Here is a 26,407-nt window from a genome sequence, read left to right on the forward strand (position 1 = left end):
GCCATAAGAAATTGTTATTAAGTACAACGATTAATTTTAACACATTTTTTAGATTTAAGTTAATTTAATGTGTTCAGTTTGTGGTAATCATCAAGGAAGTGATGATTTTAAATTGAAAGGCAAATTTATTGTATTATTGTGAGAACGCGGACATCAATTTTTTTGTAATTAATAGCAAAAATTAATATATTTACATAATTTAAATCTAACTAATAAAGTCATAAACTTGTTGAAAATATACTCGAGACATCTATTATTTTTTTCTTTCTATTAACAATTCGTTTTTAGCTTTTTCGGATTCTTTTACTGTTCAACTAACTTACTGATTGTGTAAAAACTAGAAATTGGTAAATCGTAAACAGAAATGATCATTTTACGTAAATAAATGTTTCAATTCAAAGAAAATAATAACAAATATTGCAATAATTAAATATTGACAAAGCAGGTAAACGAAATTTTTGTGTGTATAATTTTAGGGCATTTCAAAAGTAAAAATTTTTAAATCTATTCTAAAAATTGTTTCAGCTTGGATATGAAAGATGAATAACTGTAAAAAATTTTTTTATCGAGTTGTAATAAATTTACTAAATATAAAAAAGAATGATAATGCAACTGAAGTTTTATCTTTCTTAAAATTAAATTTGAAAAAAAATTTCAGAAATGGAAAGGAAAAAAATGAAAAGTGGAAAGTTAAAATTTTGCACAGATATGAAAAATACGATCAAATAAATCCATTTATAATTTATATTATCTTTACAGTATTTTTTTTGTTATCAGAATTTTTTTGATTTCAAATTAATGAAAAAATATTTGGATGATATTACGATACAACAGAATGCTAACATCGTGAATATTTAACAAAGTTGTTTTAAGTTTGTTCTTTTAATGTTCTTTAGTACTTATCGCTCTTCTGATTAAGATATATTTAAACAATGAAAGTCAAAATATTTTTTAAAAATTTTCAAGAGTTTACCTTTAAAATGCTTTAAAGACTATTAATGAAATAAGATCATATAGAATTTATAAATATATCCTAAATTTTTTTCAATTTGACACTGACAGTTATATTTATTATTGTGATATCATCTTGTTAACTATTAATCTGCTTATTACTTCTAATAACAATTAAACTGTAATTTTTTAAATTGAAATGCTTGATTATTTTGAGCAAAAAAAAAAAAACTCATTGAACCTGTATAAGTGATCTTACCAAAATTTGAAAGCATGCAAAATACAATATTTTTAAAATTAAAATATACTATTAGAAAAGAGAATTTTGCATTTATATATATATATATATATATATATATATATATATAACAAAAAAATTTGAAATCTAAACGATGTAAAATTTTTTAAAACAAAAAATTAAAAAAGTTGAAAATTTTTATACTTTTCAAAGTTAGCAATGCAAAAGATTTTTTTTTACTTTATAATACTGATTCATTACTTCTAATGGATATTAAAAAAAAAATTGTAATATTTTAAAATTCAATAAGATGAACAAAATTAAGTTTATACAAATCAAACTTCATTAAATTATTTCCAGCAATTTAGCAGTAACAGTTGGCATGCAAGTAATTGAAAAACGGTCAGTTATAGGATTCTGTAAATTAATTTATTGCGCAAACATTTTCCATTGAGCGCATTATCGTATAACGCCCAGAATAGCGATGTACCGTAACTTTCCATTTGATATGTAAAACTCTTATTGATGATTGTTATGAAATGAAATATTAGAATAGAAATTTCTGAAATTTTTTAAATGAGAAAAGGAGAATTTTGAATGATTAACAGCAAAATTTTCTGAATTTTTTTGTCATCTAATATAACATAATTATTGTGATTAAAGTTTGGAAATTTCTCAAAAATTTTTCGTTTATACAATTTCTTAATTCTTTCTTTCTTCTAATTTAAATGTATGAAATTATTGAAGTTAAATTAAAAAATACTTATCATTTACGACTGTATTACTTGTCATCAAAATCATTTATCATTTCCTGACTTATCATTTATGAGAATGTGCTGCATAAATTAATATAAACTATAATTTCATTTTATTTTCCTGAAATAATAGGTCTTTTTTTGGAATCAAAAGAAATCAATCATTTTATTATCTTGTAGCTATTAGTAATTCATATCAGGGAAACTTTCTGAAAAATTTTCAGTTGTCTTGTTTCAGATTCATTTATATTCTGTTGAAAACATAGATTAATAAGCCATATCTATTTTGGAATTGTTTTTTTATCTTAGCAGAATAATTCATTTTTTATTAATTAGACTTCATTCTTATCATAACTTGTATCTCTCAATCTTTTTTTTTTTTAATTTCAAAATTTTTTGCAAGGATAGTGTAAGTAAACTTTATCAAATTGAAAATTTTTATCACTTAAACATCACTTTAATATTAGATGGAAAAAATATTGTAGTAAAATATATACAATTGAATTAATTTGCTGAATTGATAAGAATAAAACTCATCTTTATTTTATTGTAACGAAATCATTGTCTACGATTAATGGATGTGCCATAAGGTAAAATGATGATAGGAAGTCAACTGGACAGAAATTATAAAGAAAAATTAAATAAATAATTTGAAAATTCATTTTTTTGTTCTATTTTCTTTTATATAACTACTTATATATTTTATGGAACTATTATTCCTCTTCAATTATATCAATTTTTAGGAAAAAAATTAAGGAATATTTACATTGTTTAGAAATATCAAATATTTATCAGGTCGAATGATTTTTGCTAATCACAAATTTTACTGTAAGAAAAAATTCACAATCCTCACTTCATAAGAGGAAAATGAGAGGAAGCATATGTGTAATTTGATTGGAGTTCGTCAGTTATACGCAAATAAAGCATGTTTCTCTGTTTTCTTCCAAAAAGAAAAAAAAAAAAAAAAAAAAAAACTTTACCTTAAACAAATTTCCAACTTTTACTTTTATTTATTCGACTTTTTTTTTCTCTCAAATATTCTAATGAAAATTTCAAACAGAAAAAAAAAAAGGGAAAAAAAGAAGGAAAAATAATACATACTGAAAATTAAGGTCGGAAAAAGGGATAAGGTTAAAGAGGTGAGACTTTGTTATTCACTTTGACCTCATCATAAAACTTCCACTCGATTAGTATTTTAAGGAATATTCAAAAAAAAAAAAAGTCAGAACTTACTTCCTAAATCATTTGCAATGTTTTCAAATTTGGGTGTGTTTCCGTTATCAACACATCATCCTTGACCTCACCTCTCCTTTCTCTCTCTCCCTCCCTCTCTCTCTTCGTCTCTCTTTACTTTTCTCCATTATTCTCTTTCTGTTATAGGATAAAATGACCATTTAACTGCTTTCTAATAAATCATTATCGACTTTTGAATTGCCTATGGTTGTTTTTTTCACTATATCTCTCCTAATTTTACCATCGATAATAATAACAATATTTACTGATATAATTTGTCTAATTATAGAAACTTCAGCTCTACTATGTTCATATATTGTTCAGTATAGAATGATATTTACTAGTGTTATCATTTGAGAGAGAAATTTGCATACTATCATTACTGATTATTTTGTTGTGCATTTGCATTATTATCATTTATTATTGAGTTGTTGTATTTGTGTTAGTTATATATATTTTTTTTAATTTAAACAACAATTTTATAAAATTTTTTGTTATATGATCAACAAATATTAATCCAATCCATTCAAATAGTGATAGCACAATTAGTTATCACTCCTCTTATCACTATCATGAAATATTTTGATTAGAGTCATACCGTAACCTGATGACACATGCAACGCTTCAAGACCCATGCTGCAACTGTTTATAGCAATGCCAGGGACAATACGCGTTGACTGAAGGCGAGCGTGTCGCGTTGCGTTCCGAAGTAATGCATGAGGGTGGGAGAATAAAGGGACGAGAAGGTAGGTGTAGGCTTCTTGAGGAGAGGTGGGAGGAGGGAGGAAAAGCCGTGCATTATTTAGCTGAATGCATTCCGTGGCACAATTATGCATTTGTAAATGGATTTCCGGATGATATTTTCCGGAGTGGCAAGTTTTTATCAACCGATTCCACCAGTATGTCTACACGATGTCATCATTTTTACGAATTGGTAGATCCTATACTTCACACCAATTTTATAATCCTTCTTCGTATTTTCCGGTATCCGTACTGCTGCTTTACGGAATTACATTCTTATTCAATTAAAGGACGAGTCGCGACGAACAAATAGATGAGATGGTACCATTTGGTAGTGTCATATCGGAAGCTCTGCTATGGGATTACTGTATTCATAGTGTGTCTGTCGGTTTGTTTTATCTATTCCTGAAGTGTTTGCCGATAAGGTTGACCGGTCAAAAGACTGTAATAGTGAAGTTTAAAGTCTGATAATTTTAGAATAAAAGTATGCAGAAGAGTTATTCCTTATTCAAGCCAAACCATAATGGTAATGTTAAATTGTAATGTCATTGCTTACACATGGAAGCTGTCCTCGCTTGCATTAATAATAAGTATTCATGAAGCGTATGTGCAAGTTGATGAATTACTGATCCCACTTGTTTTATCCGTAACCAATGAACTTGTGTAATCAGCTGGTGATTTTTCGGCGGCAAAGTTAAAAGGATAAATTCCTCTGCCTTCCACCGCTACGCTTGACGCATTACTTCCATTCCGGTAAAAAAATTTGAGAAATGCCGAACACTTTTTGTTTGAGAGTTTGATAATAATGAGATATGCTACAATTTAGTAATGGAGTCAGTGTAGTATCGGAAATGATGCCAAGGTAAAGTCACCTGGCTTATCTAGCTCTTACGAGCGACCAAGAGGGAAGATAGCAAACAACGTGACAGGTAGCTACAACAATATGAAAATCACCGAAAAAAATAAAGCTTTAATTTAGAACTGAAATGACATGCACAAACAAGTGTGTGTGCGAAGTGAACTCATGTATATGAGTTGGACTTAAGGGTACCAACTGAAGTTATACGAAATGGAGCTATATATACAAACTGGACGTACATATGCCAAGCGAAATTTACTAGAATGAACTGAAATCACCAAAGAAACTTACGTACTCGACGTGAACTTACGTGTGGGAGTTGGATTTACCTGAACTTAGAGAAAGGACAAAATTATGAGAAACGAATGCAATGAAAGTGAGCATGTAAACTCTGTTTAAAAAACATAACCATCGAAATTGCATTTTCTCACAAACTTCTTCAAAAAATTCACCACCAAACTTGCCCATTCATAGCTTACTTGCGAAGATTGTCTAGAGCTGCCTCTTCTGACATATATCTCTCTCCCTCGCTCTTTTCGTACAAATAAACTTCATAAAGTAACGGAATTCCACGCAGAAAAGAGAAGCGGAAGGAATTCTGGATTGGATTTTTATACATAAGTGGTTAAAGCATCGTTGTATGTAAACGCCTGACGAATAATTGGGTTACTTTTTTTTTTTTTTTTTGGAAAGGTTACCTTTTTTATAAGCTTTCATTTTTGTTTGAGTGGAAGAGTTCGGTTATAGTGGAATTAAGTGAATTTTTAGATTCGAAAAAGAGAAAGATGGACTGGGGAATCATGTGATGATGATAGTGAATTAGAATGGTTATTTTATTCGTGCGCTATCAATTCACTGCTGTTATTTACTCGTTCCCTAAGATATTGTTATTTATTAATTTATTCACATATTACGCTTGATTTCCAGGTTCTTTAAGATATATCGATGATGTAATGTACCATTGTGGTGAATGTCGTTATCGAAGTTAAATTTTACGTTCGGGATTTTACATTTCTCTAATATTGCTGGACGATTTTTTTCAGCTTATCCTCCAGTACTGATGGAGGCATTCTGCTGCAACATGATTATTTATATATTGTGTATAATGGTGATTGTTTATACGAAATGTCTGTGATAAGGGAATCCGTGGATACACTGGAATTTTATTCAAATTTTGATTTTAAATTATTCCTTGCTACTGGTTATTCTTCTGTGAACAGTTATGTCGATAGAAGAGAACGATGCCACTTTGGTGGGACTCGATTGGGAAACGTGGCAGCGTGTGACACAAACACGTGGTTTGACGGCTGCTTCCGGTACAAATTACGATGCTGCTGCAATGCCGTCACAGAGTAAGTTGATTTGATTTCAGTCCAGCATATAGGCCGGAAGACATTGTCAAACATCAGTCGGTCAAGGTAATCCTTCCTAAACTGCCAGCCGAATCGTGCTTACTTTGACGTTGAAATGAAACCTCTATATCCCTGCACTGTTTTCTGCTATAATGTTACATCACTTTTATTTTTTGATGTAATACCTTTTTCAGAAGCAGTTTGCTACGGTTTTTATCCTAGCATTGAACTGGAATCCATGTTGCTTATCAATTGCAAGGTTAATTCCTTAACTCTATGAGTTGCGCCCATGTGCAGTCGTTTGTACGTTTCTCTCTTTTTCCAACAAAAGCAAAGTTTTGTAGTGTTTTTTTTTTTTGTTTTTTTTCAGAAGTGTGGCTTAATTTTGAAAGATGTTGGTTATGGACATCACATGCGTTCCCAGCATGGCTATCATATGAATTCAGGCTCTAGCGATGAATGTCAGTCATTTTTGCTTTCTCCTCCTCATCGTGTCGTTTCCCCACGTCTGGAAATGCCCATTCTTTCGCCGCCTTATAGGCAATTATCCACGCCGATTGCATCACCTAAGTTTGTTTCAATCATGAAATTAAGTGCTGGAAGTAACTGAATGTGATACATATTTTTATTCAAATGTTAATGCTTAAAGTGACTTTTTAACTTTCTTTCATTTTAGAATAATTCTTTCAGTTCATTAACGATTTTCAGGGAGAGCTCAGGTCGAAATGGAAGTATTATATCTCAGGCTACCTCAACAAGGTACTCCGTGGAACAGAAAGACGATCTCAAGCTTTCATTGCGAGTATCTAGACATGAAGTAAGTTTTTCAACTGGAACTATGATTTACTAGATTTCAGAGCCTCAGTCCAAAATTATAACACAGCAAAATGTTCACTTAGGGTTTACATAGCTTTTTCTCTTTTTCTCATACAACGTATAAACCAGCGAGAAAAGTCCAAACTTCTGTTTATTCAGGAAAAATTAATATTTTTTTTTATATTAGTGGTTTTTATAAACTGTCTTCATTCATTTATCCCAAGATCTGAGGATATATAAATTGACAGGTGTCAAGTGAAGCAAGTGGACAAAACAATTCATCTTCGCCTAATCATATCAAAGAAGAAGTACGGATAAGTGCTAAAATTAATCGGCGATTAAATGGTAAGATGAAAGACAAGAAAGGGAAGAAAAGAAAACGAGATTCATCTGATGAAGACAACTTCTCTTTAGAACATTTTCGGCAGAAAAAACGGTTATCTAAAAAAGGTATTACCTTTGTTATTCCAACAGAATGGGTGTGATTTTCGACTCACATTCTTCTTAGTATTAACTGAAAAAATTTCCACTGGTTGAAGCGCATTATTATTGTCTCCTTAAATAGCACAGTACTTGTTGTTTAAATAGATTCACCATATTGTCTTTATACTGACATTTTCAATATTTTTTGAAAATTATATAATTTAACAAAGTTATTACATAAAAAGGCTTGATGGAATTGTATTTTTAGAGCAAAGTGCTGGGGAAGCAGAAGAGTCAGCATCGAATAATGTTCTTGTCAAACATGATAATACGGGTAATAGTCATATTTATAATGATGTTGCAACAGCTTCTCAAAGCGTGAAAGATTCCACTGAAATTGATGAAGTTCCAGTGGAAGCATTAATACAACCAACTTCTATTTCCACGTTATTACCGACAGATGAAATAGTGCAGCCAGAAACTGCGCTGAAATCAATCGATAACATAGAGAGGTTGCAAAAAGAGCACGAAGATACATTTGATGCGAAAGAACAAGCGGAAGTGATGGCAAGTTATTCTGGGCAGTGGAATGAACTGGATTTAGATACAGATTATGCAGATTTGTCTCAGGATGTGACAGCGTGTCCAACATTGAAGTGAGTCATTTGTCTTAGATTTAACTCAAGTGCGAGAGATTTAATGTGTCTTTTCAGAAGATATTGGCAAAAAAAGAATAATTTTATTAACGATTTTATTTTGAAGACGCAGTGTGTTTTTTTCCTGTTTTGAAAACTTGAAGTTTTTATATTTCAGATTTTTTCTTTTAAATATCATATGGATGTATGCAAGTAATTTGCCTCATTTCAGATCAGAAAAAGGCGAAATACAACAAAACTGGACATCGAACCCGATGTTATCACTAGAAGATCCGAGTATTGAGAGTCATCTTTGTGAAGATTTCGATCCACATCGATTTTACGTACCATCACCTCCTCAACTGTCTCCGGTAGCAGAGAAGGAGTGCTACATGAATCCTGTGACAGCATCTATTGCTGCTTCACAAAATGACATTTGTCATGACCATCATGTGGAGGAGGATCTGTTATTGCAACCTCATGAAAGACTTTTTCCTAATGGGTATCGAGAAATGGTCGATTTGTCGCGACCATCATCCCCGCATCCAAACGAAGATGTGGGTTTAAATGAATACGATGCTGTTCATCATCGGTGTGTGGTTTTAGAGGAAGATGAAGATGCAAATGTAAGTCGCAGCAATATTGAGACCCGATATCCGATTGAGGAAAGGATTGTTGCGACTGGACCGTATGTTTTGTTTCACTCCACATGTTTTGATAATATGTTCTGCGACTGTTTTCGAAATTCTAATTTATCAGTGCGGTTTGTGAAGATATGGACTTACATGGTTTTCCCAATGACATTACACAGAACTGTTTTTATTGATTCAAGACCTCTGCGCAATTGATTTTGTTTCTAGGTGTTTATATGGTTATCCACAACCACAGGTTTCGGAGGATGCAAGAAATCGACGTCTACCTCGTAATGAAGAAAGTTACGTGGGAAGTGAATTCGATCACAGAACACATCCTATAGTAGAGCGAAAGATATGTTTGCCTCATCAACAGCCTCGTTGCCCACAAGTTATTCCGGTTTCTTTTTGAACTCTTCCTATTGTAATTATTTTACGTAGTAAATTAATGCAGTGTATTTAGGAATGCAAAGTGGAAATCTTATGTCGAAAACCACTATAATTTTTCCTGTTATTTCTGAGTGGAACAGGATCAATACTAGTCTGTCTAGGCGAAAGAAAAAAGTGAAAATAAAATTATGACCAAGCAAATCTCTTTTCAGGTTGCTTTTGTGCCACAGAAAAGGAACAGTCGGATGTGTTCATCACCACCGATGGAAAGATTTTGTGCTGGGTATCTTTATTAAGTTAACCAAGTTGCTGGTTTCAAAATAAAATCTTACACAAAATAAAATAGCATTTTTATTTTATGATGTTTCACTGTTTTAGCGGTTTATCATATCGGGATGTCTATATCGATCCGGAACAGAAAATCTATTATCCAAATGCCAGGTTACTGACGGTGCCAGTCAATGGAAAAACAACTGTAGATTATCCACAGCAAACAAGGTCTTCACCTCCCGATATTTTTTCGATGGAACAAAATTTTGGGTTTGTTTCCAAAGATTTTTTCATCATTGGCTAAGTTCTGAGGTTTATTCCGAAACACTTCCCTGTTTTATCCATGTTTTAATCATAGCAGAAATATATTTGTTTGTTTTCATTAACATTCCTAAAATATTTTGCTGTCAACATTTGATGCTTGCAGTGTGCACGATTTGCCGGACGATGTAGAACGATTACCTCAACTGCCAAGTTTTCACAATAATACGGCAGACGGGATGCAAAGAGAGCTGCGCGATCCGGTGCAGTTAACGGTTGTTAACCAAGGTAGTCATTTTTTTATCAAGATTTCTTTGTTTAACTGTCGTATTGACATTTCATGTAGCGTACTGTTATTCACTTATAGAGGCGCAGCAACATTTCGATCAGATCGATTATAATTTACGGTCTGAACGCAGTCGGCTATCTTTAGGAAGAAACTCGGCTATAAAAATTGCTGATGAAGTAATATCTGAACATCCTTACGAATACAGTCCAGTGACATCAGTCAACTTAAATGGCACTCGGTATTTTTTCAAAGTTTTCGACAAAGTGAAAAAGTGACATTTTTTACGACGATTCAAATAGTGAACATAATTCTGTCCATGTACAGTCTTTTTTCTTTTTCACGAAAAGTTCACTTTTTACTATCTTGAGAATTGGGAGAAAAGAAAGACTAAAATCTCTGATTATCAGTTCCTCAGCTCGTTTCAGAAGTTCGAATTATGTACCTCACGTGATGCGAAAAAAAGGATTTTCTCCGCGGGTTATTCGTACAGTTCGTTCTCATGCAGATACGGTGCACCAGCCTGCTACATCACAAGTAACACCACATGAAGTGTGTGTACCAATTCATGGTAGGACCGTGATACGTCCAGAATATCGTTATGTGTACATGCCGTCAAAATCATCGCATTCTTCTGATCTCGATCATATATATAATGTTAGTTTATTCATGCCAACATATATTTTGTTCAAGAAATGAAATAATTCATAATATATGAATACATGATTTGCTTTTCATGAATCTCTCTCAAAAATGAAAGAAATTTCGTAACTGAAGTTTATACATTTTTTTCTTTAAACTCCTTCATCTTGTAATGAATTGAGGAATTAATCTGCTGTAGAGACAAAGGAAAGATCGTGAAAGAGAGATGAATGAATTCGGCTGTACGGAAATCCGACATGTAGAACACCAGTCACAGATCGAACCAACGATAAGGCAAGTAGCCATACAAAAGGTGCAACCAGCAGTTTTGAGCAGAGTTCGACCTTTAACTACAACAAATGGTACATGCTTTTATACTTCACACAAACCAACTGTAGCTAAGAAAATAAGGAATATTATTTATGGAATGAAAGTTCTTATTTTTAAAATAAGGAATTAAGGGATTATTTATGGAATGAAAATTGCTTATTTTTAAAATACACTATTGAAATCATCTTATTTTGTAGTAGAAGGTGCGCGAACTGTGAAAGTACCAACACATCGACGACTTAGTCATCATCATTCTTCATCTGGAACTGAAAAAACTTTTGTTTTTCATCCGGAATTGAAAAATGAAAGAAGCAGTTATTCTGCTACTTCCATCGCAGATGCAGTACGTATTAATTCCAAAGATCGAATGTATCAAGGTACGTATGAAAATCGGATATACTCAATATAGTTATTTAATACACTGAATGGTAGTTAAGAATCCCAGTAATAATTGTTGTGTCATCAAAATAGTAGGTAATATGAAATTTTGTTCACCGAATCGTGGATGAAAATTGGATTACAGTGTTGCAAGTTTTTTTGGAGACAACCGTGAGTGCTTGGCAAAATTTTAGAAAAATGAAGACATATTTTTCAGGTTGCGGTTACGCTGCTGCGGGTAACATACAACGAGGACCGAATGTTGCAACTAGAAGTAAGCAGCGTTCAAACTGCACTTCTTCATATCAGATTCAGCAGAACACTGCTTTACGGCAGGTGCGAAGGACAAAAGTAGCACCACCGGCGGATGATATGGAGAGTCGATTTGGAGGTTGGTTCTCTTTTTTTTTATTTTTTAACGTTCATTAACTTCAAAAACCTTTATATGTTAATAATTTTCATTTTGAAATGAGGAGTGCGTTATGATTAACTGCACTGTTTTCATCGGCATAATGTAACAAAAGAAGCTTATTTAAATTGAATATATCGCATCGGTTCATAAAAACCTTTATATGTTAATAATTTCAGAAATGTAGTAGTAAACGTTTTCTTAATCCTTAAACTTGCTAATAGTAGGTAGGGAGCGGGAGGGAGGTAGTCAGATTGTATGCATGGATGTTTCAGAGTTGCATCATAAACCAAAGAGCAGTGTAGTAAATAGTCAGCTGAACTATCAGAATGATCATTTGTTGTGATAACGGACTGAACCGATGTTGTTTTGAAACATTTCTTTTTTCTCTCTGTCATGCTTTGTTTTTCCACTGCTTTTCAATTGCTAGATAACGTGTTTTTAGGAATTTGCTTGCTGATGCGACATGGCTTTCTCAAATCACCGAAAGACTTTTACTGTCTGTCAAAGTAATGTAATTTGTGTAAAGCTTTTTTCTTTCCCCGTCATATAAAATACCTCATATTGTGGTAATAGTTTTGCCACGAAATTCCAGCTGATTATGTTGGTTCACATTTACTGAATAATGGGATGGTAAGAGACTGTTCGTCGTTCGCACTATCAATGGAGAATCGTCCAAATGTACCGAATGGTATCACTGTTCAAACAGCGCAGCTGCGTAATGCCTCTTTTGCTGGCATTCGTAGTGATAATCGACGTACAATTGCTGTTGTTCCAGTACCGGTACTAGCAAAATGTTCAAATTCAATCTATTACAGTGACAGTTATCAAACATCTCTGTTTGGTACTGTTGCATCCTCATCAACCAATCCCGGTATTATCCCAATATCATCATTAGCTTCGGAAGCGCATACTTTTTGATTGCCGAAATAGTACCGTGGGTAACGTACGCTTGTATATTTTTCAGTGGGAGGATAGAGCTTATTCCTGGAATAGTTGCATTTGTATAAATCCGTCCAATGAAAACAGCTGTTGAAAAGGCAGTAGTGAGATTATCTGTATTTATGTAACATGCTTTGTAATTTGTATTGTGTTTTCAGTTGCAAGGTTAACTTTATAAAGTTTGTGTGGGGTGCAGTTTGTACAGCTCTATCATTTTTTTTTTTTTTTCTGTTTTTTTCACCATTTTGATGAATGATTTATCTCATGTGATGAATGGCTGAATGATGTATTTAATACGGGTATAAGCAAGATGAAACTAATTGTAACATATGCATGTTGTCTCAACCTGTATCATATTTAATATATCCATTCCTGTTGAACATATCCTCCTTTAATCATCTTAAAACCTTAGCTCCGATTCCTCGAATTGAGAATGAAGTCTGTGGGATGTTACCTGATCGTTTTTTTGAAAAGAAACCGATACGTTTTTACGAGATTAAATTGATGTTTATTCATGATACGTCGTTTTTTGAACGAGCTATTCAGTCCTGGAATGCTTTTTGCTTAGATCGAAATATGAAATTTCATTATGCATTGGAATTGTTGGTTAACACGGTTTCAATTATTGATTTTATCGTCATTGCCGATGATTTTATTATCTTCGATCCGCATGTAATCTTATGTGTATATTGTTTATAAAAGCTTAAGGGTGGGTATCTTCATCAGTCATCATTTACAGTTGTTAGTATTATTTATTTACACTTTACTTCATTTTACATTTAATTCGATTTGTGCAAGCGTGGACTCGTAAAACGAAAATTTGAAAGCTCTCAATTTTTTTTTTTTTGTAAAACTTCGTACTTTATTGTAATTAATTAATTTATTATGAATTCTGTGTGATTCAAATTGTATTGAGCAGGAAGTTTAGATGAACTGCTGATTTACAGGGAGGAATTTTCAACAATGTTAAAAGTATGTAGCTTCTCGAGAATTTTTATGTCCCGAGATTTTTTCTTAGCGAATCTTCCTGTTTAATAGTAGTTTACTTAAAAAGAAAAGGCATTATAATGGGTAACCGATTTCTTTCATTTACAGCATTGTTCTCACAATTATTCAAATTGTTATTGATAATTTTTGCTATTATACATAATCTGTTTTGTATTTGGTGATTAGGTTTGCTCATTGTATCTTGTCTCCTTTTTTTTGTTTTTTTGTTTTTTTTTTTGTATTCCATTGAGTGATAAAATTTCGTTTTTGCTTACTTTATAGCTTTTACATATGAAATGTGAATTCATTTTACAAGACTCAACTTAACTGGTCGAAGTTGTTTTCAACTTTCCAGAAAGTTTTTAATTTTTGGTGTGTTGTTGAGTGCATATAAATTTTTTGTTTAGTTCTTAGTTTTAAAGATTTTGTGCATACTGATATATTGTTTATAATGTATTCGTTTTAGTCTTAATCGTTTTTCGTCCAATGAAATGAAACTTTCTTTCTGGAAGGTAAGGGACGAAGCTGCTAAATTTCAACATAGCTATTGTTACACTACATGATTCCTCGAAATTTGTTTTTTTTTTTTTTTTTTCTTTTTTCTTGAATGATTAGAGATTTTACTGTTTTAAATTTGTATAATGTGGTATCTAAATTATTTGGTTTTTCTTAGTTTCCAATGTGTTTAATCAGGGAATGAATTGAGCAGAATAGTTTGTTGGCTATGGATTCATCAGTTCTTTTATGGAAATTTGCGTATAGTGATATATGGTATAAAGTTACTTCGCCATTGTTGCATGACATTCAACATCCTGATGTTATCCTGAATTGTTGTATGCTGGTTTGGTATTTTTGTCTTTTTCCGAAAATTGTTCGGTAATTCATTAAACGTTTGGTCTAATAGAATTTAATAGGAAGCGATTCTAACTCGAAAAATGCAGTGACTGGAATTGTAAGAACTAAAGTGCATGAAATATACAGAGTTATTACTACAAATCAGTCGTTAATTAAAGGATAACAACTGTGAATTTAATTAGGAACCGAGATTTCGGTGAGTGAGTTAACTGGATTTAAGTATTCAATTTACGACCAGAGGAATTTTTTCGAGAAAGTAAGCTGCAAAATGTTACTTTCTAGCGAAAAAATTGCACCGTATTTGTCGTTTGGAATATGTGCATTTATCTTTTTACCTGAAGGTATGGTTGTGGAATAATGCGGAGGAATTTTGAATTTCGGATGCGTCGGTGACTCATTTCCGGAAATTCCATTTAAGAACAATTGGAAATCAATTTAAGAAACATTCGACAATTTTGTAAGTGGTGGTATTTGCGTTTGTATTCATGACAAGACCCGATGTCATGTAGTACGCATTATTCACTACATTGGTGTTGAATACTGTCTGAAAGATTGCAAGCGTTTGATTTCTTTGACTGCAGGTTAACTGTGTTGGAACTGGTGGAAATGTCATAGAACTGGAATATATAGAATTTTATCCCATAAATATAGGTACCTATATTGCATGTATTATACTAAATATTAAAACATGTCGACAAATATGAGTTATTTCGAGACTATAAAAAATAAATATACGGGCAATTATTAAGCAATGAAAGAGATGAAAATTTTTACAGCTTGATGATTAACATATTTTGCCGGATTCTGTCTATCCAAGATCAGAAAATGATCGGAAAAAAAGTCACCCTAGTTAAAGAAAAGTTTCGTTTTTATTTATTTATTTATTTTTTCTTTCGTTAAAATTTAAATTGCGCGCTTCGTTTCTGATGGACAAACTAAATTGGAAAGGGTGAATGGCGCCGCTATGTCGGAGCAAATGCACTTACGATCCGAGTAGCAATACTCCCACCTTTTGCTTTTTTTATTTGCTTTAGTTTTCTTTTTTCCTGGCAATCGCTGAATATGACCCCCATCATATCGATATTTCCTGTTCCTGATTGCCAGAATTTTTTTTAATCATTGTTCATTCTCTTCTAAAATTCTCCGTTTTTCTCTGCTTGACTATTTATTTAAAAAAAAAAAAAATCCCTCGTATGAATGTTTTAATTTAATACTAACGTATTAGTGCAAACATTCTCTAATAATATCGGTTCATTTTCAAGTGTATTTTTCTTAATTGATAGTTCATTTTAGTAAACAGTCCCGTCTGATTAACAATCATAAACTTAGTTCTGTTTAAAAAAAAAAAAAAAAAGTATGACTTGTTTAACTGATTTTCTTGTTATTTCCTGCAACTTCAAACGGTAAGTGTTAAGGAATTAATTTGACAACTTTATACATGCATAGCAATTTGCAAATAACTACAAGGTGTTAAGTCCTTATGTAAGTTTTCCGTTACATGCTTATGAATGGAACATAAAAGTTTTTTCGTTTCTTTACACATGCAGTAGTAATGAAGACATGATTGAAAAGTGCGAATTTTTCTACAAAACTTATTTCATATAATGGTGGAATTCGAAAATTGAAATCTTAAAATTATGATAATGAAAAAAAATAAATTTTCAGATGAAATCTGTGAAATTATGGACATTCGGGGTGATTGAAATGCTCACTGCTGTTTTGCTGTTTGGATTTTTCCATTTGTCTGCCAATGGAAACTTGCAGGAATATGGTTGGTTTTATTAAACTGAAATGTCATTATCACTAGTGTCTGTTGAATTTAGAAGTAAACGTTAGAAACATGAAGTTGTAGAAGTTGTAGATTAGTATTTTTCAAACCCCACGTACGTATGTTCACATATACTCAATATATTTACTATTAATGAGTTCTAAAAATCTTTAATGGTACAATTTTATTAATAAGGCAGTTATATATTATCACATCAAGTGAATACGCTTTTATTTTCAAGGTCGTAAACAAGATCATGATTCGGCTGAACGGTACGATGCAGATGGTGACTTATCAGTGCCAGTTGATGCTCAGGGACGACCGCATCAATTCAATTCAAGCAGGATTGAGTCAGAAGCTGATCGAAAAAGAAAAAATGTATGCTATTTAGATGTGAGCATAGAAGAGATGTATACTTCGTACATATCTTTCAACAACTTGTTTACTTTTTTCTATGATTTAAGGTTGTATTTTATTGCTTTCTAGCTCTTATCGCATAGTTGTTGACATGCAATAAGAAAAGAGCTAAATTTTATTTTAATTAAAAGGTTCTTATCCGTGTCACTGTCCCACATTTAATGTTGATAATACTAAATAACAAATTGATTTCATTAGTGTCGTTTATTTGTTTTATTCAGAGATGTTAGATTCTGAATTTTTATCTGACACAAGCTTCTTTAATTTGAACTTGCTTTAACTTTAATTTTAGAAGTATATGTGATATATTTTTATGAAATTTCAGGCACCGGCACGATATGAAGATGAGCGAAGCTTTTGCTACTGTAATTATGCTCCGGAATTTTGTGGTGGATTTACGAATTTTACATGCATCAAACATCTGGAAGCTTCTTGCTTTCATTTCACTGAAGAAGTTTGTTCGAGATCAAATGAATTATAACTTCTAGTTTCTGTTTTTTTTTCATACAAATTTACACATTTATTTATAAAATTAAAATTCTTCCTGCTATTTGTCATTTCGATTTTTAGATCTACGATAAGACACTGAAGCAAATAGAAACAATGCATTTATTCGGTTGCGCCCCATTAACTCGTGGCTCAGGCGGTTCCTACTTTACGGTAAGATAGTTATAATTACAGCACAAAAATTTTTTTATTTTGTTCGCTTCATTTTTTGTACGATTTAAGAAATTAGACTTATGGTATTAACTACCATTTCTAAGCCTTAGAATATATCATTTATGAATATATCACCATATATGACATTTTTTTGAATTATAAATTAGATTTAAAGTTGTAAGTCTTATTTCTAATTTTAATTAGAAAACAAAAAACCACTATTCGGAGAAATGGAATACGCATAATCCCAGTTACATGTTGATTATTTAATAAGTTTAAAATACTAACTTCCAATAAGTATTTTTCAGTGTAAAGCCCATTTGGTTGCACATGCTCGACCAAAAAGTATTGCATGCTGTCAAGAAGGAAATTATTGTAATCGTAATTTGTCTGTCCCAGCTTACGTAAATGTTTCACCTGAAGGTATTTCATAGATTGTTGAAAAATTTTTTTTATTACACGACTGAAAAAAAAGAAACAGAAAATATAAAGAAGAATTGAAAGCTTAGGATACTTATTTTTCAGGAGTAATTGTTGATCATTACGTTTCTTGTGTGACAGTTACAATTATTTTATATGCTGTACTTTTTTCACTATTCGTTGGCATTGCATTACTTCTCTTTTGGCGATGGGATATTATAGGTAAAACTTCTTTTAAATTTGAAGAAACGTTGCATTCGTATGAATTATAGGTGATTTATGAAATGTGAATTATGGATATTTTTTTTTAATTTTTTATTTTTCAATTTTTTTTTTTTCAATTGTAACAAAAAAAAGTCGTTTAATGTCATAGATTAACTTGGACGTTACGTAGAAATATATGTCACCAGTTCTTAAAATAGTTGCAATGGTAGATTTTACAGCTGAAAAACTGAAGCCATCGCTTCAGAAGTCAACGCTTCAAACGATTGATACGGGTGAAATTGAAAAAGCTCCCATGCTATATGATATCAGGTAATGAACGTTTTATTTACTCCAGCATTTCCAGTATTTTAGCTTGTCGTTTTCGTTTTCCATCTCTTTTATTTATCTGTGATTCTATCTTTTATTTATGTACTTAACAAAATTTTGTTTCAGTAGTGGTTCAGGCTCTGGTTTTGCGAGCTTAAATCAACGCACGGTTGCTCAAGATCTTGAGTTCTTATCTGTAGTAGGTAAAGGACGCTACGGTGAAGTTAAGAAAGCACGTTATCGTGGTGATCGTATTGTTGCTGTCAAGGTAAACTGTTCGTTGGTTTGATATCTCTTTTGTCGAAAGATATCTTCTGTTTTGTTGAAAGTATTATTTATTCAGTTACTTTGATTTTAATAGTGCTTTTTCTTCAGACATTTTATACTACAGAAGAAGATTCATGGAAAAATGAAAAAGAGATCTATCAAACGCAAATGTTAAATCATGAGAATATATTACGTAAGTATTCCATTAAATAATTGCTATGTTTATGAACAAATAACCTTATTAGACTTTCTAAGAGTTTGTTAATTTTGATTTGTGTAGAATTTGTTGCTGCTGATATCGGAAGCGAAGATTCAATTACTCGAATGCTTCTAATTACGGATTTTCATGCTTACGGTTCTCTTTTTGAATATTTGCAACGTGGAGAAACTCTGTCGGTGAGCGAAGCTTTACATTTAGCCTACAGGTAAGACTTATTTTCGAATGCAACTACACATTGCTGTTGTAGAGAAAAGTTAAAAAGTGAAAGAGTAGAATATAAAATTCATGGATTTGTAAATTGCAAAAGATCTATGTGCAAAAATTTCATTCCATAGAAATGGTGCTGGAAAATGTATTATCTAGTCCTTTGAATTTCAGTGCAGTTTGTGGTCTAGAACATTTGCATAGTGCTTTACATGGAACGGGAACACCACAGAAACCGGCTATTGCACATCGTGATGTGAAATCAAAAAATATCATCGTTAAAAGGCCTTATGTTTGTTGCATAGCTGATTTTGGATTAGCATTAACGTATGTATCTTTTTTTTTTTAATGTTGCTTTCACAATTTTAATTGTTTTATTTAGAAAATTTTTGAGATTAAGGAGTAATCAGTCCTTTTCAAGAAAAAAATTGAGCAAAATATTATTTTTTTTTAAGTGAGGATATGGTGAAAACTAGGATGGATATAAATATACAAGTGGGTACTAAACGATATATGGCACCGGAAGTTCTTGACAAATCTTTAAATGTTAAAAATTTTCATCATTTTAAAATGGCTGATATTTATTCATTTGCGCTAGTTATTTGGGAAATCCTGCGACGAATTCAGGTCAGTTTGCGATGAAGTCGATTATTATATTTGTATGTTAGATAATTTTTTTAAATAAAGTTCCAGTTTCTAATTATTGTTTCGTTTCGGCCATTTTAAAAAACGATGAATATAAAATTCTATTTCGCTGTCATCAAAAAAAAAGAAATATTGAAGCATGAATCTGCTTTTAGGTTTTGCTAGATTTATTTCAACGCCTAAAGAAAATTGATTTAGCAATCTTCCTCAGTAAATCTTTTGGAAACGATCTTGATGTAGACTTTTAGCAAACAGCTGAAATGTATCACTGTTTTAATTAATATGGGCATGATGAAGTGAGAGGCATTTTTATAGCGTAATTTTTCAGGAGGATAATTGTCTTTCAAGAGCTTCGGAAAGTGACAGTGGTATTGGAAGCAGTGGTAGTGGAAGTGGGACGGCAAAACTTATGCCTGGCTTTATTGCAAATCCTGATATATTCACATATGTTACCAATGTTTCGAGTAGTGTAGTGGTGGATCATCAAAGTATTTCCGATAATTCGATGGTCAGTTTAAAATTCAGTCTTCTGTGTTCAAGTTTTTTGTTTGCAGTAAAGAGATTTTTATTTGTGTATATGTGTTTGTATTTAAGTAGTATATATATAAATCATTTGCAGTCATTGAAAGCGCGACCTCCGATGCAACCATTTGATGGTATGGTCGATCCGGATCCATCATTTGAACAGATGCGTAGACTTGTTTGTTTCGAAGGCAAGAGGCCATTATTGGAGGATGCTTGGATGAGAGATGTAATTTCTTTTTGCATCATTCTAAAAGCCTAACTTTTTTCTTAACTTGAATTTGTTTGAATTAATTTTCTTAGTTAAACATATATCTATCTTTAAAAGCTCCACTTTACATGCTTTAATTTTAGCCATGTCTAAAAGAAATCTGTGAGCTAATAGAGGAATGTTGGAGTGCAAGCATCGATTGTCGACATACTGCGCTACGTGTCAAAAGAAAGATTAAAGACACGGTTTTGGTACGTTACCTTTTCTTTTTTTTTTCTTTTCTATTTATTGCTTCAGAAAGTTTCGAAATTTTTGGTTGGCTTGTCATTGCGGAAGATAATTTCTGCAATAACGTATGTTTCTAGAAGCATAATGGTTTGGGTGGTGCACAGACTTCTGGATCCAGCAAACAGGACTGTTCAGCGAAGGCCTTGTCTGTTTAGCATGCAAAGCTTTGTTTTCTTATTTCTTTTCAAAATTATTTTTGCATTATTTTCATATTTTATTACTTTTGTTTACTCTTTCTTTTCTTTTGTATTCAGTCTTTTACAGCATATAAGTAATTAATGTTGGGTACAATTAATTACATTAAATTGTGTATTTTCTGCTGGTTAAATAGCATCACTGTTATACCTAAGTAAAAAGCATTAGTACGGTCTAAAAAGTGTTGGTTTTTTTTTTTATTTTGCATGTCAATTTTTTGGGTATTTCAACTTTTCTGATCTCACAAAAAGTAAGGAAGTGTTGAGATTTTGTTACGCTGTTTTGTTAAGCTTTTACATGTATTCTGTTTCCAGTAGCAACATAAGTGTATTAGTTTTATATTTTGATAATTAGGATGTCATTCTGTGCATCAGATATTTTTGATCTGTATATTCCATTCTTTTTATTCTATTTTATAATCGCTTTGAAAAAAAAAAAAATGTTATAAAATTAAAGGGGGATTGTTTCATGGATATGTAGAAAGTAAAGGATCAAGCGTCTTGTTTAACTCATTTTTGTTTATTGTCCATATTTTTGTTTTTCTCTTTTTACGGGATCGTTGTTAATCCGTTGAAGGCTTGTCCATCAATTTGTTGATTGTTTTTTTTTTTTTGGTTAGGCCTTATTTTTCATATATATATATATACATCAAATGGTGCATTAAAAAAAATGTCTTTTTTCGTCACTGTAAAATGATTGTTTCACTGTTTCTGCTGCATTTCTTTCTTCAATGATAAAAGTTTTTGAATTCAAATTTTCTATGCATTTACTGTATTTTGGATCTATCTATCTATCTATATATATATATATAGATAGATAGATAGATCACAGTAATGAATGGATATGAATTTGATAGAGTGAAGAGAGCATTCCAAAGAAATAAAAACTCAAGTAAGATGTTTAATATTTCTAGAATAAGATATTTAAAGATAAACGTATCAGGGCTGATAAATAATATGAAAGGCTATCAATATAAATTTTAATCCTGTGCTAATAAATTACATAATATGAACAACTCTATTTTTTCCTTTATCTAAATTTCTGTTTTCCATATTTCATCTTTATTGGAGGGAAGAAAAAGTTATGTATTTATTATGAATGGTTTTTAACAAGAACAGGAAGAAAAAATTATTAGCATAAAGAGATGAGAGTTCTTGTCAAAATGGTTTAATCAGTAAACAAGATTCAATCGATGAATGATTTACAATTTTCAGAACATCATGATAACTTCAAATTCTTTTAAATATGGTCAAGGTTAATGGTGGATTTTATAGAGTGTGATGAGTTAATTGTTGTGGATTTATAGCTTCTTGTGAAGATGAAGGAAAGTATCGAATGAAACAAATAGAAGCAGTAAATGAAGGCGGCACCATTGAAGAGAGAGGAAGGGAGGGAGAGAGGGGGAAAAGGAGAAAAAGAAGGAGATACAGTTATCATGATTGTAAATGCTACAAAAAAAAAAAAAAAAAAGGAAAAGGAAGATCCATTTTACTTCTTTCGATCATCTCTCTTCTGTCCGTTCTATTAATATCGCTTGCTATTTATTTATTCATTACTGCTTTAAAAGATTGAAAATGTCTTCTCAAATTGTCATACTTCTTCAACTAATATTCATCCTTTTCAATTCATTTTCACATTGTTGGTGGTAAGCTTTTTCTTTTCACTCTTCCTTACATTAATTAATCTAAAATTAAACTAATATTTTGAATCTTAAAAAAATAAAAAACAAAAACGAAAATTCATTTAAGATTGCTAAAAATTTAAGTGAAAATTTATTTTACAAACGAAAGAAAAGTATTAAAATTAATTTTTTTTCTCCTTTTTTTTTTAATTCTAACAACAAATATTTTTATCACTTATTTATTATATCATTTATTATATCAGGCTTATATCATTTTATCACTTATTTATTATATCGGGCTTATATCATTTATCACTGTTTTGATATAACAGAGCCAACGAAATAAATTATTATATATATTTTAGTAAAGAGGAGAAGGAAAAAAAAGCTAAAAATAAAATAGTAATAGGAATAAAATTAAAATGAAATAAAATTAACGATGAAATTAAACAATATAAATGTGAGTCATATTATTTGTATGAGCTAAAGATAAGCTGATAAGATGCAGATAATGTTTATATTGCAATAATTAAATTAAATTAGTAAATGAGTTTATCATTTATTCTGATGCAATAAAATAGTTCAAAGTGATAATTGCTCTCTAAAACACAGATAAATGTTATGAGACATTAAATCAATCAGATTCCTTCAAAATAGCAATATTAAACTTTAACAAGAATACTAATTTAACTTGCATTTAATTGGTGCTATCAAATGAATTAGTTTATTTTTAAATAAATACATTTTACATAATACTTAAAATAATAGCTCACACTTAGCTATTTTTTGTTCACTTTTTTTTCAATTGTTTCAGCATATGAAATTTTCCAGTTCTTTTGTTGATTTTTCTGGTGCTATTGAAAAATAATTCATTGATCAAATTGAATTTAAGGAAAAATCCTTTCTTTTAACTATTACAAAAAAGGAGAAGAAAAAATTTTTATTATAATAAACTGCGATAAGTTGCAATAACGATGAAATGTTTCCTCTTCAACATCTTTAATATTATGTTTATGAGCGTAATAGTTGTTGCACTGGTAGAATTTTTAATTTATTTGTAAATCATAATTTTTTATCAAATATCAAAACCTATTCTCTTCTTTTCTTCATCTTTTTTTTTTTTTAATTTTTAAAATTCTTTTTATATTTTACTTTATTTTCATCTTTCTAATAATCATTGGGAAATCTTACAGTTTTTCTTTGTGAAAAAAAAAAAAAAATAAAAGAAATTATAATTTGTATTATTTTAGCTTACCAGGTGCATAATGTCAAAATGTTTATGTTGGTGATATTTTAAGAATTTTTAAGGGTCAAAAGGAGTAGAAAACATTAATTTGATGCAACATTCGGTTGTAAATCTCATTGCGGTCTGTTACCACAAGGGACGTTACCATAGATATAATAAAACCATCTATCGTAAATTATATATTTTGTTACCTTCTGTTGTCCTATTATTATTTCTTTTTTTCTTTTTTATTACTTTCTCTTACAGAAAAAAAAAAAAAGAATGAAAAGGAAAAAAAAATAATCATTTAAATTTAGTTATTAGTTGATAATTAAAATGAATTTTCTCACAAAATTACTTATATTTTTAAATTTCTTTTTTTGAATAAAAATATTCAGTGAATAAATTATAATTTCTTGGAAAATTATTTTAAAATATTTTAAAAAAGAAATTGTTAAATTTAAAAAAATTTTAAATATTATAAAATGAAAATCATGGAAAATATTTGTATTTGTAAAGGTTAAATTTATAGGTTGCTATCAGAAACACCAAATAATGTATTTCGTGATGATGGCGTCCTTTGTGGTTTGTTACCGGGATTGACAAGGCGACAAAGTGATTTGTGTCTGCGACATCCTACAGCAATACGTTATGTTGTAAAAGGCTTGAAAGCTGCCTTACATGAATGCAAAAATCAATTTTATGATCAGCAATGGAATTGTTCAGCAAGTCGCAATGGTTTTGCCATTTCTCATCTTAAAGGTATTTTTTTAAATACATAACTAGGATCAAAGTTTATTTTTTTTTTTTTTTGGTTTTTGAATATTCTTTTTAAATTATATTTACGGTTAATAAAAAGAATTCGATTTTTCTCCATTATGTTATTAAGATTTCATCTTTTTTCTTTTATTATCCTCATAATGATAAAATAATATATGACATACATTTATAATTCTTAATTATTATTAAATATTTGCATTTTGAGTAGAAAATCGACAGTGATTAACTTTTTTTTTTTTTTTTTTTTTTTTTGTAGAGGAATTAATATCAAACTTTTAGGAATTAATTCTTTTGCATTATTAATAATGAGTTGTTAAAAATTTGATCATAGTTGTGCTAAAATTAGAATTTATAACTATTTTGCTTGCTTTACATAAAATATTCTTAAAAGGAACTTATTTAGTTGGAAGTAAAGAATCAGCTTATGTATTCGCTTTATCATCTGCTGCAGTAAGTCGTGCATTAGCACGAGCATGTGCACAAGGAACAATTGCAAGTTGTAGTTGTGGATTTCATCCAAAACGTATCACAAAACAATTCAAATGGGCAGGTTGCTCTGATAATATTAAATTTGCGAATAATTTTGGGCGTAAATTCATGGATGCAGCTGATTTAGCACGTGCAAGTGATGCTCGGTTTGTTATTCGTTTTTTTTTAATTTTATTTATTAGTAAAATTCTATTTGTCCGATAAAGATGAATTAGTATTTGTATTACCTTATTTATCTGTATTATTTTGTTCATTAGTTATTTACTTGTAAAAGATGTTAGGTGCAAATATTATTAGTTTCTAATTTCAGGTATATAATTTCGATTAGTTACTAATACTCTGTAATAAAATAGATAATTGCTTATTAACCAATTATTTTCAAACTACATCTGAAAATTAATTATAGGTTAACTTTTTTAATTACGAACAATTTTTTTTTTTTACTTTTTGTAGATTAATTAAAATTAACTCTGATTTACATCGTTAAAATAACAGATGGATAATGTTAATTAATTTAATACTTAATCGCCTGAAAATCTTTATAGAGCGTACTGATAAAGAAAATAATTGATGATGCAGTCCCTTTAATATTTTTTTAAGTACTTAGAAATATTTATAAATGTCACATCATTTTTCAATTACATTTCAGTTCAATGATGAATTTGCATAATAATCGAGTTGGACGAAAAATAGTATCGAGCAGCGTGCATCGTGAATGCAAATGTCATGGTATTAGTGGATCATGCGTGATGCAAACATGCTGGAAAGTTGTACCAAAATTAGAGGAAGTTGGCTTATTGCTAAGAAAAAAATATTCGCATGCTACTAGGGTTAGAAAGAGATTGTTACTATTTTTATTTCATTCTTATTTTTTTTTTTTTTTTTTGATTATTTCGTAATCACTGAAATTTAGAAAAAAAAACTTTTTTTTTAAAATGAATTAATACATTTAGGTTAATTTATCACCAGAAAGTAAAACTTTAATACCACAATTGGGCAGAACAGGAAGTCGTTCTGGAAGATATCTGCACAAATCTGGACAACTATCATTCCTGGACAATGTGCTTGTTTATTTAGATGATTCCCTTGATTATTGCAAGGAAGATCAATTAAACGATATTCGAAGTCCACAGGGTCGTGAATGTTTTGACAAGTGCAATATGTTCGTTTTTATAACTTTTATACTACGATAAAATTTATTGTTATTAGTTTTTTTTTTTTTTCCTTAAAAAAAAAAGGAAAAAAAAAGAATAAATTTTGTGCTTATCCAAAAATATCAAAAAGATGTTCAAATTCTCAAATTATATCGCTACAGTAAAATACAAAACCCTTGAAATTTAAAGATTTCAAAGAAGAAAAAATTTGAAAATTTTTTAATTGATTATAGGATATGTTGTGGACGAGGTTACACAACAATTCGTATGGTAGAGGAACAGCAATGTCATTGTAAATTTATATGGTGTTGTGAAGTGAAATGTGACATATGTCATCACATTGTTAGCCATAATTTTTGCAAGTAATTCTGCAAATTTTGAAAGAATGCAGTTTGGTTATTGGAA

At 30.5% G+C, this 26,407-nt stretch overlaps 3 protein-coding genes across 7 annotated transcripts; all 3 read left to right on the forward strand.

Annotated features, from left to right (window-relative positions):
• Positions 1 to 5,999: 5,999 nt before the first annotated feature.
• On the forward strand, positions 6,000 to 12,522 carry Bm8830 (Uncharacterized protein; the record flags this gene model as incomplete). 4 transcript variants are annotated; one of them, XM_043073329.1, is made up of 17 exons in its annotated part: positions 6,000 to 6,129; positions 6,324 to 6,388; positions 6,500 to 6,699; positions 6,838 to 6,946; positions 7,194 to 7,395; positions 7,637 to 8,024; positions 8,236 to 8,691; positions 8,864 to 9,035; positions 9,238 to 9,308; positions 9,404 to 9,565; positions 9,723 to 9,844; positions 9,924 to 10,083; positions 10,271 to 10,499; positions 10,684 to 10,846; positions 11,012 to 11,191; positions 11,410 to 11,583; positions 12,197 to 12,522. In XM_043073329.1, 17 exons carry the CDS (start codon positions 6,000 to 6,002, stop codon positions 12,520 to 12,522), a joined length of 3,309 nt encoding a protein of 1,102 aa, XP_042929263.1. The 4 variants fall into 4 exon arrangements, with proteins under 4 accessions (XP_042929263.1, XP_042929264.1, XP_042929265.1 ...); XM_043073330.1 differs by lacking the exon at positions 12,197 to 12,522 and adding an exon at positions 12,047 to 12,114; XM_043073331.1 differs by lacking the exons at positions 6,000 to 6,129; positions 6,324 to 6,388; positions 6,500 to 6,699; positions 6,838 to 6,946; positions 7,194 to 7,395 and having other exon boundaries at positions 7,933 to 8,024.
• Positions 12,523 to 16,050: 3,528 nt separating this feature from the next.
• Bma-sma-6 (Protein kinase domain containing protein) lies at positions 16,051 to 20,693 on the forward strand (the record flags this gene model as incomplete). Of its 2 annotated transcripts, XM_001892744.2 has the most annotated exons (16): positions 16,051 to 16,156; positions 16,395 to 16,531; positions 16,896 to 17,024; positions 17,141 to 17,230; positions 17,539 to 17,653; positions 17,756 to 17,872; positions 18,094 to 18,184; positions 18,308 to 18,449; positions 18,557 to 18,641; positions 18,729 to 18,873; positions 19,047 to 19,199; positions 19,328 to 19,499; positions 19,846 to 20,025; positions 20,137 to 20,268; positions 20,394 to 20,501; positions 20,616 to 20,693. In XM_001892744.2, the coding sequence occupies 16 exons, from the start codon at positions 16,051 to 16,053 to the stop codon at positions 20,691 to 20,693; spliced, it is 1,980 nt and encodes a 659-aa protein (XP_001892779.1). The 2 variants fall into 2 exon arrangements, with proteins under 2 accessions (XP_001892779.1, XP_042929267.1); XM_043073333.1 differs by lacking the exons at positions 16,051 to 16,156; positions 16,395 to 16,531; positions 16,896 to 17,024 and having other exon boundaries at positions 17,174 to 17,230.
• Positions 20,694 to 22,307: 1,614 nt separating this feature from the next.
• Bma-mom-2 (wnt family protein) lies at positions 22,308 to 26,368 on the forward strand (the record flags this gene model as incomplete). Its single annotated transcript, XM_043073334.1, has 6 exons — positions 22,308 to 22,378; positions 24,112 to 24,341; positions 24,763 to 24,994; positions 25,498 to 25,678; positions 25,802 to 26,010; positions 26,236 to 26,368. 6 exons carry the CDS (start codon positions 22,308 to 22,310, stop codon positions 26,366 to 26,368), a joined length of 1,056 nt encoding a protein of 351 aa, XP_042929268.1.
• Positions 26,369 to 26,407: the final 39 nt, after the last annotated feature.

Source organism: Brugia malayi (genome assembly GCF_000002995.4).
Source record: "Brugia malayi strain FR3 genome assembly, contig: Bm_v4_ChrX_scaffold_001, whole genome shotgun sequence".
Classification (NCBI taxonomy): Eukaryota; Metazoa; Nematoda; class Chromadorea; order Rhabditida; family Onchocercidae; genus Brugia; species Brugia malayi.